Source organism: Asparagus officinalis, chromosome 10, assembly GCF_001876935.1.
Source record: "Asparagus officinalis chromosome 10, Aspof.V1, whole genome shotgun sequence".
Lineage (NCBI taxonomy): Eukaryota > Viridiplantae > Streptophyta > Magnoliopsida > Asparagales > Asparagaceae > Asparagus > Asparagus officinalis.
In genome coordinates this window covers 39,615,847-39,633,273 of record NC_033803.1, presented here as the reverse complement: position 1 = coordinate 39,633,273, position 17,427 = coordinate 39,615,847, and the positions used below count along the sequence as shown (strand labels likewise).

At 38.6% G+C, this 17,427-nt stretch overlaps 1 protein-coding gene across 1 annotated transcript in view; it reads right to left on the bottom strand.

The window, feature by feature from the left end:
• LOC109826659 (RHOMBOID-like protein 2) overlaps positions 1-17,427 on the bottom strand; it is a 61,288-nt gene that overhangs the window by 12,590 nt on the left and 31,271 nt on the right. The window contains exon 3 of the mRNA XM_020393679.1: positions 4,490-4,737. Coding sequence (XP_020249268.1) covers positions 4,490-4,737 — 248 coding nt within the window. The remainder of the gene's footprint in view (positions 1-4,489; positions 4,738-17,427) is intronic.

The window sequence follows — 17,427 nt, the reverse complement described above, 5'->3', positions numbered from 1 at the left end:
TGAATCTCGCAAATTAGTCTGCTAAAAAGGGGCTAAATACTATAGTTGTATTCATTTTTAAAAGTCATGAATTCATTAGTCACTACTGCTCTTCTTTCTCAAATCAGCCAGCTCTCGCAGTCCAAAATGAGAATGTATCATGAATCAAATGCACAAATTGGACCATAGTTAAATAAAGGCTAAATAGCACTTAAATACCTTATAGTTTCACTCCTTTAGCATTTATATACTCTCGATTGTATTTTGTAGCATTTATATAATTATATACCCTCGGATGGTCAAAATTTGCAAATTAATACCCTATATTTTACAAGTATGAAAATTTTCTTCTGAAAGTTTTCATATGATATTCATATTTAATTTTAGAATTTTTTAACCATTAATATTGATTAAACTACTATTAAACCTACCCAAATTCTAATTTAAATGTATCATAATTGTATTTCAAAAATAAAATTTAGAAAGATTTAAACATAAATTCAACAAACTTATTAGAGAGAAAGTTATAACATTAGCATATTAGCATATAAATATTATATAGGAGATTTTTAAAAAAAATTGCAATTGCAATACATAGGGTATTAACTTGTTAATTTTGACCAACTCAGAGTAGATAACTGCTACGAAATACAACTGAAGGTATATAAGTGTTAAGAGAGTGAAACTATAAGGTATTTAAATGTCATTTAGCCTTAAATAGAAGGTGGAGTGAATTAGGTAAGAATAGCTTGTTGCTTAAATAATACTAACAAAGCTCAAGCAAATAGATAACAACCCGTTTTGAAACCCATTATAACCCAGTTTCGACACCTAACGGGGCCAAAGTGTTATAAAACTCAGAGAGAATACCCATGTTGCATTTCACATAGAAAATAACACTAAAAATGTGTTTTATCTGCGTTATCTTAAGCATTATTTAACACTTGTTAAATTGAGTTAAATTGGTGATCGAATTTGGATGTATGGCAATATCTCCACCGTCCAAATCAATATCACGCTGAGCCAAATAAGTTCCCAATCAAATCCCCGATCCTAATTTCATGCGCGTGAAAAATCCTAGCAGTCCCCTATTCCTATCTCTAGCGTCTCCCTCATCTCGTTGCCTCCCCAACCTCCTCTCATGCCCTCGACAAAGAAGAAAATCTCTCCATCTCTTCTATCTCTCACACACATTCAACGAAGACGAATCCTATCGCTGACAAGAAGGCTCTTCTCGTCCTCTATCTCCATTGTTGACAAGGCTTCTCTCTCGGTCTCTCCGACTCCCCAATCTCCTCTCACCAACAAAGAAAATCCTAATCTCAACTCCACTTCCGACGCTTATCCAACTTCTAAAGCTACCCCTCTCGACGAAGATGAAGGCTTCTAAATCCTAAACCTCTTCCGACCCTCCCCAATGTTTGAAATTTTTGATAATTCTCATTATTAGTCATTATGAATAGTTTGTATTTATAAAATATCTAAATAATTAGCAAACAAAATAACCTACGTTATATGTTACGTTTTTTGTGTTTTTTTCAATTAACCCTTAACAAGAGGTAGAGCATTACTTTATATGTTATCGTTATTTTCAACATTAAGCTCAAGCTCATCTCGCATAACATAGAAGACTATCCAAATAAATTGAACGTACTTGGTCAAGTGTTCAATTGTTGTTGGAAACTAGATTTTTTTTAAAATAAAAAAAGGTCATAACCTTCTTCAACTTGAGATGTCCATGACCCGATCCCACCCATTAACCACTAAACTAGACCTCAATGAATAAACTAATACAGACTAGAACTCACTAATGTTAACACCTTAAATATATTAAAAAGTGTCGAGAAACTGATCTAGACAGGAAAGTAGGAGGCTAAAGCAATGGAGCCCCTCAGACACTTAAGTTAGATTATAGCTTAAACCGATCTAAGGCAGATATTTGCCCTTCCAATGATATTAGCCGATTCGACAACTGGCCCATCCTAATCCAAAGGGTCCCAAAATTACTAAAAAAAAGACTAAAAAGACTAGAAAGAATGGCGCATCAAGCAAATCAACAAATAAATCTAGGTAGATAGTACCAAACCTTCTTCCATTCCTAAGAAATTTATTGTCAGATATTGTATACTAGAAACTTTGATTAGCTTGGATTATTGGGATCTTCAAAGACTAGTATCGTAATGCCCAATAAATGGAGTGTGGGCTAATTTCAGCCGGTGGAAATTTGATTAAGTACTTGATATAATATTCACAAGAAGGCATATCTCCCTAACAAGCAATATCAGAATCTGTTATGCGTGAAGAAGCTAAAGTTACTAGAAATAAATGTTCATAAGAAGCCCTTCACCACTGTTCGAAGATGAGTTAGAGCAATTCAAGTATGGCCAAAGCAGAACATGATGGAAATTCATGGAATTGTGGAGGAGGAACCAAGTGATATACGCATGGATATACAAGATGGAGCATGATATTGATCAGTTGAACAGTTCCAAGATTTTGATTTTGGGAAATCAATTATCAGTCTGCAACACAATGATCTGAGCCTAAGTTGATTGGGCTCACACAGTTCCACAAAAGTGAGAAACTTCGGGATTCACATCATGTTTCCAATCAAGCAACCATGCCAAGAAGTTAGATTACTAATCTATTTGCCTACAAGTATATTCCACAACATTGATGGATCTAGCCGTGAGGGTTTTTATGTAGGGGGTGGAGTTTTATGGAATTCGAAGTGAGTTGCTACTCTTGCTTTCTCTATTTTCTTTGAAGAGGATTCTAATATGCTTTTTGAGGCCTTAGCCCTCCAAAGAGGGCAGGAGTTGTGTACTTGTTATACTCATTAACTCACCATTGAGTCAAATTCGAAAATGCTAGTCCAGTTCCATAAATTAACGGAGAAGCTCGATCTCCCTAGAATTTGGCATATTTTGCGATCTTGTCATATTCTCTTCACCATAATCGTGTTTCACACATTCTCCGTGAAGGGAATCGTGTCACAGATTCTCTAGTTGCTTGAGCCCATACTCACCAATCCACACTAATATTCTCCATTCTCAGTTGTCCTCTAATATCGTATCTTTGGTCAGAGAAGTTAGGAATGGCTTTTGTGTATAGCTACGATGCACGGATACGGATACGGGATACGGTAAAAACCAAAAAAATAGGATACGATGATACGGTGAGAATTTTTTAAAATTATTATCATATATAGAAGGAACGTAATACGAAAATCTCGATTTAGTATAAATGAGTAACTTTCTCCATCAGATTTATGATAATAATATAATGTTGGGTTGCTGCTCGAACTCAAAAACCAGAGGAGATGAAGATGACATTGGTGGTGGTTGTGCTGGATAGGGAGGAGGAATGGAGGGTGGACTTGAGGAGTCGGAGGAAGGAGGAGTCGGTCGACGGGATCGGGTCGGAACAATGGAGGTGATCGAATCGAACGGGAGTGAGCTGAGAGATTGAGAGAGAGGATTAGGGTTAGGGTTTTTTTCTTTTTTTTTCTTTCATTTGAGTCAGCTGAGGATCGAATCGAACGGGAGATTTGAGAAATAGGGATGGGTTTTTTAATCGAACGGTTTGGGTTGGATTTTAACAACCAAACCCGCAAGGCCGCAACCCACAACCCGAATGAATCGGCCTTCGGCGAATCCAAGCTGTGTCCGAGCTCCTTTGACCGTGTCCGAGCCTAACTTGACCGTGGCCTCCGGGGGCGAATCCGTGCTTCAAAGGTGTATAGGCATGCTTAGATTGCTTCCTTTCAAAAAATTGGTGTTTTGACCTGTTGTAAGGGAAGAGTCTCGCTTGCTTATTTATCTTTGCTTGCCTTTAGGCGAGTTCTCTCTTGTGGGGGAAGACCTTATCCCAGCACGATGATTAATGTACATTAACAGTCAGCCAGTATTTAGTTGTGTTATGGAAAGTTGAAATACTCACAATTTTACAACAGAAGCACCAACAAGGTAATCTTTCAGCCACCACAAATTTTAAAAAAAAAACATAACAATTACAAAGGAAAATGCATAAAAATTCCATCCATAAGTTATTTACTTTCACCAAATTAGCATTGCTATTTTCTAAATTCTTCACAAATTAGGTTTTCCCCTATGTCGGTTCGGTGCGGTAATTCTACTTTTTTTATATGCCCACAAAGACACATCCTAGTGAACTCAGCAAATCAACAATCAAAAAGTCTTTAGTTATGTTTTCCGGCAATGGAACTTATCACAAAGTTCAAAAAACTGCTATCAAAAGAGGTAACTTTTTACTAAGGAAAATGAAAGACATGCAAGAAATTATTTTACTTATGGTTCTTAAATTATACATACTGGAAAATAAAGACCTGACACTGCTTAGTTTCCCAAATTAGCAAATTTTCTAAATTTAGACTACCAGCTCCAATTCTACTCAAAGCAATCTAAAACGTTCGCCTGCTCTTAAAAACTTAGGGTTTTCCTCCCCAATCAACTAAAAATTCCGAATTTAAGCGAGAACAAAAACTCACGTGGATGACGAAGGGCCAAAGAGGGGATTCTCTCTGAGAGGCTGGAAAGAGAATCTATGAAGGAATCCAGCAACACAAGACGAACCAAAGCGGTCCGTGCTAACGTGTGAGGGGCAGTTGTTGAAGCCCATGACGACGACGAAGACGATGACGTTGGCAACGACGATCATCGGCACGATCCACGAAGTCCACGCCCTCTCCGCCCGGAGGATTAGACTCCATCGGCTTTCCGTCGCCAGAGCCTCTCTCTAAATCGAAGTTCGACATAGTGTTTTTTTTTTAGGAGAGAATTTCGATGGAAAAGGATTTGAGAGGAGGAGAAAGGGGCATTTTAAGAGTTCGGTGAGGGGAGTGTGGGGAAAATGACTGTCTTGCCCCTCGGTAACTGTTAGTTTGAGTACATGCGGCGGATCCAGAAGTCTCACGAGAGGAGGCATCGTTTTTTTTTTAATTTATCTATTTATTTATTTATAGTTTATTTATAGAAATAAAGATGAAACCCCAAGGACTGGTTACATAGGTGCGTGCAGCCCACACCCAGCCTTAGAGCGTGGTCCATCTGATCATAAAATGTCCATTACATGGGCAGATGCCCAACATCATGTTTTGAGGATAAAAAGGCACAAGAAAACGAAACGAAGGTCTTGGATTCCTGAACAAAAAAACCCCAAATAGGGAAACATATCTATGCTCAGGGCCCCGTTTGGTTCGTATTTTTGAGTCGCGAAAAACCCTTTCCTCCTTCTGACAAGCGCGCCACCTCGACAAAACTCGTTTTAGGTTTTCTTTTCTCTGCTTTGGTTCGCTCCCCCCTCCCCCCTCTTCCCTGCAGCCGCGGAACACTTCAGCTTTTCGTCTTTCCCCCCATTCCTTCGAAAACGAGAGGAAATCGCCGAAAATCTGTACTCTTGTCAAATCTGCGGTTTTTTGGGGGAAAACATGTTGAGGGCTAGGGTTACCACCGCTTTCCCTCACTTTTTCACTCTTCACGCCATGATTTCTCTATGATGCTTGCGGGAGTTCTAAATTGTTGATTTCGTGCTTGATTTTCATATTTATCAAGCCTCAGTTCCTCATATTCGTTGTTTTGTTGGATCTTGCTAAAAAGACAGCGCCTTTATTGGGAAATTTCGTGTTTTTTTGCTTGATCTTGCTATACTTCAGATCTAATGTATGATTTAATCTCAATTCAGAATTGATATTTTAAAAAATTCGTATGATTTAGAATTATTATGATGAAATTTTGCATTTTCTATAATTATCTGAAAATTTCATGTTCTTAAAATATCTAAAATTAACTGAAATTATTTGAAATTAACTGAAAATATTATCTAAAATTATCTGTATCTTTTGGGTTTGTTTGTCTGTGTACGTCTTTTTTAGAAGATGATGCAGTGATAAAGTTGTATGCTTAAGAGGGAAAAAACATTCATGGGGTCACAAAATTTTTGTTCACATGTTTGCAGCCACCATTTGATTATAGTGTATGATCATAAGTTTATATGCATGAACCTATGCCTGAACTTTTGCTAGAAGTTTTGATTATTGACTGTCCAATGCTAATTTTCTTCTTAATTGATAAAAGTTTTGATTATTGACATTGCATATGAATGCTTGTGAGGTATATTAATTATTTTAATTTGATTTTTACATTATAGATGGATGGTGATGGGGATTGTACCGATGAACAAAGTGTTGTTAATATGGTTCAAGGTGCTGCACTATCCGTTTTTTGTTATAATAATTACATTCATAAGGAGAATGCAAGCTAGACGTAAATCAATTCGTAGTGATCCAAGTGAGGAAAAAAAGACAAGAGAGGGCTAGAATTGAACACATAGAATGTATTTATAATGGTTTTAGTGGTAGTTGTGTAAATTATATTAGAATGTGGAGTGGTGTTTTTGTTAAACTAGGAAGTATAATGAAGAACAATAGGCTGCTAAAAGACTCAAGGAATGTAACAGTGGAAGAACAACTTATCATGACATTGAACATTTTGGGTCATAAATCTAAAAATCGCATTGTCAAATCTCATTTTATAAGATCAGGGGAGACAGTCAGTAGATATTTCAACAAGGTATTACAAGCAATTATTTGCCTGCGTGGACGCTGCATGAGACAAGCCCCTAATGATATTTTGCAAGAGATCGTTAACAACTCACTATACTACCCTTATTTCAAGGTATATCTACACTGTAAGCACATTTATATGTATAATCAATGAAAGTAAATTTAAACTTAGGTGTGTGATACACGTATTATAGGATTGCATTGGTATTGATAGATGGGACTTATGTTGATGCAATGCTTCCAATTAATCTTATTATACAATTTCGAGGCTGTAAAGGTGTTACACATAATGTGCTTGCAGCTTGCATCCCAAACAAACTGTTCATGTATGTTTTAGCAGGTTAGGAGATGTCTGCAAATGATTATAGGATTCTCCAGGATGCATTATCTAGACCGCAACCATATGGATTGAAAGTCTATGATGGTAATTAAATAAAAATTTAACTTAAAATATTTTAAATTTAATATTCAAACTTGATTTCTTTAACAATTTTCTTAATAAAATTATATGCAAATACTATAAGCTAGCTGGCTGCCGAAAGTATTCTAGAAGCTCTTCTAGAAATGTGATGTGAAAACTGAGCCACGATCTGATATAATCGTATCTGGAACTACATACAATCTCACAATCTCGCATATGAATATCCATGTATAGGTCTCCACTGTATAAGTTGTCTTAACTGGTAAGAAGTACGTTGACTTTATCAATCAATCAACAATCACCCAAATGGAATCATTCCCTTTGTTAGACCTTGGCAAACCTACAATGAAATCCATCGAGATATCTGCTCACTTCCATTTTGTAACGGATAAGGGCTATAGGGTTGTAATGACTGTAAATTTTTAATACTGGTTTAAATAGTTTTTCTGGCATTTAAATATTAAAATTTTATTTTTAAAAAGAGTATTTGTATTTCCCTAAATTTCTAGAATTTTTATAATTTAAAAGTTTGTTTTTATAATTATTTTAATGATTTTACTAATTATAAATTTAATTGTTACGATAAAGACTTTCAAAATAATGTTTGGTTATTCATTATTGTTATTATTATTATTTGTATTATTAATTATCTTGTATTATTATTAATATTTAGCTGCTACATATACCTGTAGCAGGCATTGTATACATTGTTATACCCCTTTCAGTCTAATCCTACCTACTCCACTCTGTCTGTCTCTCTCTCCAATAATTCATCCTCTCTCTCCCCTACCCCACTTCCTCAATTCCCTCCCCCTTTCCCGCAAATACTCTGCCTCGTGTTTCCCCCTCTTTTGTTTTAATCTCTCTGCTCTCCTCTCACTGCACGAGCCTCTTCTCTCTTCTTCCCTCTCTCCTGCATCATCTCCCTCCCTCGTTCTCACCAAGGGCCACCGAAGCCCCACGCCCGAACCCGAGCTCCACCAGCTCGGCCCGCGCCGACAGCACCACCTTTCGCTGTGAACGCCACCACCCCTCCTCCGCGAGCTCCGCCTCCGGCCAACACCACCAGACCCGTCGTCCTTCCTCCCACGTGCCTGCTCGTACCTCGAGTGCTCCGAACCGTAGTTCACACCGCCCTCCAGCTCAGCGCGTCGATCTCAGCTGTCGCGCACCCCTCCGACAGCTCCCTAACTCCTCCCTAACCCGAGCCCCACGGCCCTGCCTCGCGCCTATGCGCCAAGCTCGGAGACCCCTCTCATCGCCACAAGCCCTCAGCGCGCGACGCCACCAGTCTAGCTTCGCTCGACCCACGACGAATCTAGACGCGCTTCTTCAGCCTCGGCCTCCCTTCCCTGCACTGGCCGTAGCGCGATGCCCGCCTTGCCAACTAGATTCACTCGCCACTACACTCCCCGAACCCGCCACACACCAGCTCGGCCGACCCAAACCCCAGCTCCTCTCCTACAACCCGCTATAAGCAACCCCCTCGTCCTCGCAAACCGCGCGCCTGAGCCACCTCAACCTCCAAACCACTCGCAGCTCCCTCCTCGCTTTACCCGATCTCGACGAACAGCACACCGACGAGCTCTACACACATCTGCACGCTAACCCTCGTGTCGCCGTTTTAGATCCGTCACGTCACATCTGCAGCAGCGTCGCCGCTCATCATCAGGCCCCTTGGCCTCGTAAGCAATATCCCACTTGCCCAGATCTGAATTTTGTATTTATTATAAATTATCTATAATTTTAGATCAGTTAATAATTATCTGCATGGGATTGTTTGATGAATAATATTAGATAAATCATAATAATATGATAATGAGTATTTTCAAAATAATTATGATAAATTAAAAGAATTTATTTCGACAGCGGAATCATTTTAGGAAAATTATAATAATTTAAAAGGAATTATCTTGGAAAAAGAATCATTTTAGAATAATTATAATAATTTTTTTGAAATTATCTTGTGGAAGAAATCATTTTAGAATGATAAATATTTTTTAAAAGAAATTATTTTGGGAAAATAGATTATTTTGAATTAATGAGAATTTATCTTATAAAAAGATTATTTTAGAATTTATGAATTTATTATTTTAAGAGATTATTTTTAGAATTATTATAATAAGAAAATAACTTATTTTGACAAAGAGATTATTTTGAAAGAACTCATTTTGTAAAAGGAATTATTTTAAGTATATAACTTTATTATTTATAAACAATTTTATGGTTCAAATTCTTAGACTTGATTATCTGATATGCTATGATATTATTGTACATGATTAGTTGCATTGATTGTTCCTTGTTGTGATTGAGAACCGTTAGGAGTTTATGACTATTGGTAATCACATTTTATTATAATTTTATACCCTCATTATCTATTTTATATGAATAAATATACCACTAATAATTGTTTTTATCTTTAATTGCAGGTTAATGAAGAATAAATCTCAAAACTCCCATCTCTCAACAAAAAGCCCTTGATTCAATGAAGAAATAAAGCCCATGAAGCCAAATGAATTATTTCAAATATTTAATAAAGAAATAAATCAAAGCCCAGTGGAAAATCAAGAGAAAATGCCAAAGTCCAAATGTTGAAGCCCAAAAAGCCAAGAAAAAGTCCAAAGGCCCAACCCCAAGAACAAACACAAGAGGATCTTCGGACAACAACCAGAAGCAGGTTGACATTGATGCCAAAATCGATGGGGGCATCGATGCCATCGATACCCCTATCGATGCTGGCATCGATACCATCGGCAGTTAGTTACAGATTAGTGGCTGAAATTCAATTATTTTGGATAAGATTTTGATCCAATGGGTTACATTCGCTGATGTTTACTATAAATAGGGGTAGAGAGTGAGGGGTTAGAGGGTGAAAAATTTTGTAACTTCATTTGGAGAGGAGGGCTACTCTTAATTGAGAAAGCCTTCCAAAAATTATAACTTTTGTTACAATTAATAATAATAATTTTTCTCCATTTTAAATTTGTCTTCTCCTCTTTATTGAATGATGAGGATGGAGATGAAGAACAATTTGAAGGTTTGCATTTCTTTTATTTTCCTCTTTTATTTTTTTTAGTAATTTCTTTATTATTGCTTATTAGTTAGATTTACATTCATGCTTGTAGTGTAGATTTATTTTCTTATCTTTTTATTTCTTTTTGCACTTTAATTTGTAGAGTAGATTTATTTTCTTACATTTAATTTTTGCAATTTATTTTGTAGTTTAGATTTTAATTCTTTGTAGTTAGATTTAATTCTTGTTCATAGTTTAGATTTTTCTTTTCTTTTTATTTTTGTAATTAATTCTTTTTCTTCTTGTTTTTATTTCTTAAGATGTGAAATTAATTTTTGTAGGAATCTTAGAATTGTATGAAACTAGTCTAATTTCCTTTATATTGTATGGATTATTCTCTTACACTTAAAATATTCATGTTTAGGATAATCAACTAGAGAACTAATCGGTAGAAGAAGAATTTGATAATCTATGCTTATCTTAAATGGTTTGATAGGTTATGCTTATGAATTCTAGGATTACTATCTTGTTGTTATTCTTATCATGAATAGTAATTTTAACTTAGATGATAATTTGATAGGTTATACTTTCCTTAAATGGTTTGATAGTCCATGCTTAATAAATCTAAGTTGAAATATGTTAAAAAGAGAATAGTTTATATTTTATAGTTGAGATTAGCTAGTAGATTAAATTCTAGATTTCTCATATCTTAATTGAATCCTCCATCTTGACTTTCTTGAACTTTCTTTTCTTTCTTGATTTTATTTCTTGACTTCATTCATTCTTCTTTCTTCCCTTATGATTTCATTTATTCTTTGATTCTTATTTTTTCTCTAAAATTCAATTTATTGTCTCTTGCATATATTCACAACAATCACTCATCACAATCACACTTATTCTTTAATCTTATTTTGTCACACACACAACATAAGAACATATTCTTATAATCTCTTAAAATCACCTTCCTTGTGGGATCGATAACTTTTTATACTATAACTTGATCAATTGTGCACTTGCAATTTTGGTACATAATTATGCCGCATCAAGTTTTTGGCGTGTTACCGGGGAAGGTGCTAAAATAGGATTTTATTATTTTGGTTCTTTAACTTGTGTGTTTTCTTGTGAAGGAACCGCTTGGAGCTTGAAAATCTTGGATTGAAGATCAAGAACTTGGAGAATTGCTTTTGGGTAAGTCTTCTTTCTAGCGTTTTCAATTCTACCCTTTTTAGTTAGCTTCACAATTAGCGACAATTAGGATTTAAAAAAAAATTATTTTTGTTGATCATAATAAAATTCACCTTTCACTTGGACATTAACTAACATGATAATAAATTCAAACAAGAGCTCTCTTCTCCCATTTGATTGTTGTTGACCATAATTAAAAAATATAAAGATTTTCTTTTTATCATCCTTTTTAGTCGTTTTTAATTTCTAGGGTTGCATTTCATATAGTGTAGGAATTCACCAAAGTGATTGTAGCACTTTATTTGGCACACACTTAAAACATTCTTAAGGGCAAAACTCATAATCAAGATAAGGTAAGGGATTTCATCATCATTTCCTTAGCCCAAAGAGATTTTATCACCCTTTCCTTAGCCCACAAATCACTAATTCCTCACTTCACAAACCCAAGCCTTCTAAAACTCATTAGACGTTGGCCCCTAAGGATTCGAGCTCAATAAGGAACAAGAAATCCTTAAGTGAACCGGTTTAAGTTTTCTCAGATTAGTTGGTGTCTAGGGCAAGGTTTAGGGGTTACGTAAAGCGCTCCGTAAGGAACAAGGTACTTAATTGATCTCTGATCACACTCTAGTACTATCCTTACCTTGCTAACTACCTGGGTAAAACTTTAATCTTTTCACTGTAGGAGTTTTTTTGTTAGGAGCTGGTCTAGTTGAGTTAGGCTAAACCCTAGAATTAGAGTGATTGTGTAGAACCCCATAATTTTTATATGAATATATGTGAATTATTAGTAAATAAATAATTCTTTTATGATAAATAGCTTGAGGTCATTGATGTACATGATAACAAGTTATTTGAGATGATATGAGAGTATGGGTGTAGAGTTTTGTGCGTTGGTTTTGCAAATAAGTAAAACATGCATAAAAACAAAATTTTTCCAGATCAGTCGACACATCAATCGATTAACTGTATCGGTCGACACATCAGTCGACTGATACTCTGATTTCCAGTTTTCAGGTTTCGGGTCTGTTTTGATTTGGTTCGGGTTTGGGTCGGGTTTAACTGTTCGTATATATTCCCTCTCACCCGAAATCACCCCTCCCATCTTCAGAACTGAGAAAACCCTAGCCCCCTCTCCCCTATCTCAAACCCTAGTTGTGTTCTTGGTGATTTGGGGAAGAACTCGGAGGATTTTCGGTGAAATCTTCTCATTGCAGCGAAGGGGATTCACTCTCTCTCAGATCCAGGAGTTGTTCATCACCCAGAGGCGAGTAACATCTCGCCCAACTCTGTCCCTTTTGTTTTACACGGATTTATTAAGTTTAATGAGTTTTTATTGAGCCAAAAACGTATTTTTAGTACAAAGAATGAATCTTTATGGTATATGAGGTGAGGTATTGAGCATCTCAGTTTATAAAAAGACCAACAATGCTTTATTAAATGGATCTAGATCTAAAAAACATTTGACAAGAGTTATTTCATGATTTATTGATTTCAAAACGTATTAAACAATGTTTCTATGTGTTTAAGGTTTTTGATAAATGTTTACATGTGATTTTTCACTCCAGTTTAGTGCAAATATGTTGATATCAGTATTGCTCATGCTTGGGATTGATGGAGATAAATTTAGATCAAATTTTGGGGTAAATAACAACCTGTACAAATTATCTGCAGTCTGTCGGTCGACTGGTCAGTCGACCGACAGGCAAATTTTCAGCCATCAGTCGACTGATCAGTCGACTGACGGGCTGATTTTGTTTTCTCAGCTTCTCAGTCGACTGGTCGGTCGCCTGGTGAGCTGAGGCTGTGCTGCCTGAGTCTTATCAGTCGACATATGAGTCGACTGACGTCATCAGTCGACACATCAGTCGACTGATGAGCTGTTTTACAGATTTTTGATCTGTTTGAGTTGCTTTTCGGGGTCGCCTCGATACCCTGACCCTAGTTTACCATGTTAATGATTTATCTGTACATGAGGGTTGACTTTTGACACAAGTTTAGACATGTACACCGAGATGTGGGCGAGTTTAGATTATGTATATCTGTCTGCATATACTTTTCATAGTTTCACAGTCCTCGTGTTGGACTATAATCCATAGAAATCCTCGTGTTGGACTATAATCCATTTCAGTCCTCGTGTTGGACAATTGCCACTTATTCCATGTGTTTGGAAACCACAATATTTAGTTCCTGTATCGGACATATTTCTTAACCCTATATATGACTTTCTCACATGAGTTTATGACATGACACTTATGTAGATTATAACATGACATACACGTAAGTAATAACATGATGCTCATGTAAGCTATGACATGGCACTATACTTATGCTCTGAGATTTGTCGTATTTCTTTTATTATTGTTCCTGAACCTCGGGTTTAGTGTTTAGGGATTTACAATTTGAGATATAAGGTATATACATGAGGGTTTTCTTGTTTGGATTATTTCGCTCGACGTACCTATGCTCGTGTTGTAAATTTCTAAATACTAAAACCCTCTTTAGTAAGATTAATGATTTTAGATCTATTATGTATTATCCATATTTTCTTATACAACGAGCCCTGTTCCCTTGGGGTTGGTTGTGATGTTGCTCGCTAGCACTTTGACGCTCGTTGTCCCTCCCCTTTCAAGTAACGAGCCAGGAGCCCGGAGAGTCGCAGGTTGATGGCGGCACACTTTAGTGTTCAGCTGTCTATTTTAGTTATGTTTTGTTTTGGAGCTCCACTGTAGATTTGTTTAGACATTTGAGAGTCTTGTTCTAGAAGTTGTAAAGGCTGTGTGCCTTATTTCTTTTTGTCAGATATTTGTATTTGAGACTCGTTAAGTATTCCAGTTTATCTACTCAGATCTTGACTATGTATTTCAGTATGTTGGATGATGAGACACTTATGTGATTATTATCATTTCGTCAGTATTCCTTGCATTATTCTTTACTTGCTTTTGTACCTACACCTGTTGTTGACTCTACTAGATAGATGTTAATTGTGATGGTAAAACATGTTATTGCACGGTGTGGTGCATGGCAGGTTTGACATTCTTGGTTTTACCTTGGACTGCAGCCTTGTGTGAACCCAGGGGCGTCACAGTTGGCATCAGAGCTCTAGTTCTAGTATCCTTAGGATCATCCTGTGTCGAGTCGTAGAGCTAGGATAGAGTTTCCTAGGATTCATGTATAGAGTCCGTAAGGATTTCCTAGTATGAGTGAGGACGATATATGCGTATATCTCAAAATTTGAGAATTTTTTTTTATGACAACTATTTTTGTATAAGTTCAAAGTATTTGTGCAAATACTATATATTGTGAAAATTGTATTGTGATACGCTATTTATAGAAGTCTATTTTGACTCATAAACTCTTATTTTCTTATGATCAGAGAGAGATGGCAGGACGTGGTAGGCCTCGTACTCGGAGAGCTGGACAGGCAGAGTCACAGCCGACTCCATCTGAGCAGCAGCCAGCTCAATCTGAGCCTCAGCAGGTGCCACCCGAGCCGCAGCAGGCTCCTCAGTATTTGGTGGATATCATGGCTCCTCTCATTGCCCGGATGACAGCCATTGAGGAGTTAGTGACGACTCATATAACACCACGGACACCACCACCACCGGTAGCTCAGCAGCAGGGGATACCCGTCGTTCCTGTCAGAGAGAGATCCCCAGAGACCATGCCTGCAGCTATTCCTTTAGCAGTCCCAGATAGAGCCACATAGCAGGAGGCCTGGCTCCGTATGGTGGAGAGGTACCAGAAGATGAGGGCACCAGAGTTCCAGGGGTCACCAGACCCCCTTGTAGCCCATAAGTGGAAGGAGGATGTGAGAAACATACTTGACATACTCAGTGTGGATCCAATTCAGTAGCAGAGATTGGCATCCTACAGCCTGAAGGGAGATGCCGGGAGATGGTACCGACTGCAGTTTACTCCAGAGCAGAGGATGACCCTCACATGGGAGGACTTCATATACTTCTTTGATGGGCAGTACATTTCTTCTGCAGCACGGACTGGGAAGGAGCTTGAGTTGTCCCGATTGACTCAGGGGGACATGACAGTTGCAGACTTTGAGAGCAGATTCATGGAGTTGCTACATTTCACGGGTATGTGGCAGACAGGAGAGCGTCAGGCTCAGATGTTCTTGGCAGGGCTTCGCCCTAATCTCCGCCGATACCTCGTGTCGAGGAGGTTTTATTCAGTTAGGGAGGTAGCTGAGGCTGCCACTTCTCAGGAGAGATTGAGACTACTATGTTCCAGAGGGATAAGGAAGGGAAGGCCAAGACAGGACAGAGTGGGGATAAGAGCAAGAACAAGAGATCTTTTTCTGGACAACAGCAGCAGCATCAGGCCCTTATAAAAAGGGACCCCAGCAGGATCAGAGAGCGCATCAGCAGCGCAAGTTCCAAGGATCATGTTTTAACTGTCACAAGGTCGGGCACAAGGCATCGGAGTGTCGTAGTGTACCAGTAGGAGCCCAACAGGGCAAGGGTCCGAACCAGCAGCAGCGCCAGCAGGGCAGAGGTCAGAGCCAGCAGAACAGACTCGAGGCACCACCAGCAGCTCAGAGGACTGAGGGGCAGATTCGAGCAGTTCAGGAGATTCCTCAGGGACAGATTGTCCCATATTCTCCATCTCCAGTAGCAGAGCAGTCTTCAGTCACAGGCATGGTGTATGCAGTAGTTCCCTGTGATCATGGGGCTAGCGGAGCCGTAGTGGAGGGTACGTTCTTTGTGAATTCCTTTCCAGCTCGTATTCTTTTCGATTCGGGAGCTTCGCATTCCTTCATATCGCATGCATTTATGGCTAGACTCCAACTCGTAGCTCAGCCTCTAGACACCCCTTTATCTGTTTCCACCCCTTTAGGTGAGGTATCGCTTCTGGAGAGCGTTTGTAGGAGGTGTACCGTCAGTCTAGACGAGTCGGAGTTTATAGTGGATTTGATAGTGTTGCATATGTCCGAGTTCGATGTCATCCTTGGTATGGATTGGTTATCTTCCTACCATGTTAGTATAGACTGCTTTGTGAAGACAGTCAAGTTGCGAGCGTCCGACGGGTCCGAGATGATTGTAGCCACCTCTCAGGGCAACCGATTTGCGGAGTCATTTCTAGCGTACATCGAGGAGGTGATGCGACGGGATCAGGGTGCTGAGTTATTGGAGACTAGAGTTGTCTCGGAGTATCAGGATGTCTTTCAGGACATACCTGGATTACCTCCAGTGAGAGAGGTAGAGTTCTGTATTGAGTTGCAGCCAGGCACAGCCCCGATATCCCGTGCACCCTATCGCATGGCACCAGCTGAGATGAGGGAGCTTCAGATCCAGTTGGATGAGTTGTTAGCTCAGGGTTTTATTCGCCGGAGTCATTCTCCGTGGGGCGCGTCGGTCCTCTTCGTGAAGAAGAAGGACGGTAGTATGAGATTATGCATAGATTATAGAGAGTTGAACAAGGTCACTATCCGGAACAGGTACCCACTACCTAGGATTGATGACTTGTTTGACCAGTTGCAGGGAGTGCAGTATTTCTCGAAGATTGATCTTCGTTCTGGCTACCATCAGTTGCGGGTTCGGGAGATGGATATTCTCAAGACCGCCTTTCTTACGAGATATGGATCTTTTGAGTTCTTGGTCATGCCATTTGGGTTGACCAATGCACCCGCGGTATTCATGGACTTGATGAACCGGGTTTTCCGTCCCTTCTTAGATCAGTTTGTGATCGTTTTCATTGATGATATTCTCATTTACTCGAGATCGGAGGCAGATCACGAGGAGCATCTACGGATAGCGTTGAGGACTCTACAGGAGCATCAGTTGTATGCCAAGTTCAGTAAGTGCGAATTTTGGCTTTCAGAAGTCAGATTTCTTGGCCACATCATCAGTAGAGAGGGCATAGCAGTGGACTCGGCCAAGGTCACGACAGTTCTTGATTGGGAGCCACCGAAGACGGTGATAGAGATTCGCAACTTTTTGGGTTTAGCTGGATATTATAGGAAGTTCATTCAGGACTTCTTGAAGATTGCGACGCCGATTACACACCTTACGAAGAAGGGTGTACAGTTCATATGGAGCACGTAGTGCCAAAAGGCCTTTGATATTTTGAAGACTAAGTTGACTACAACACCGATTTTGACTATTCCGAGCAGCGACAGGACATTCGTTGTATATACAGATGCATCGTTGGCAGACTTAGGAGGCGTATTGATGCAGACTCAGAGGGTAGTAGCTTATATCTCTCGACAGTTGAGGGTGCATGAGCAGAACTATC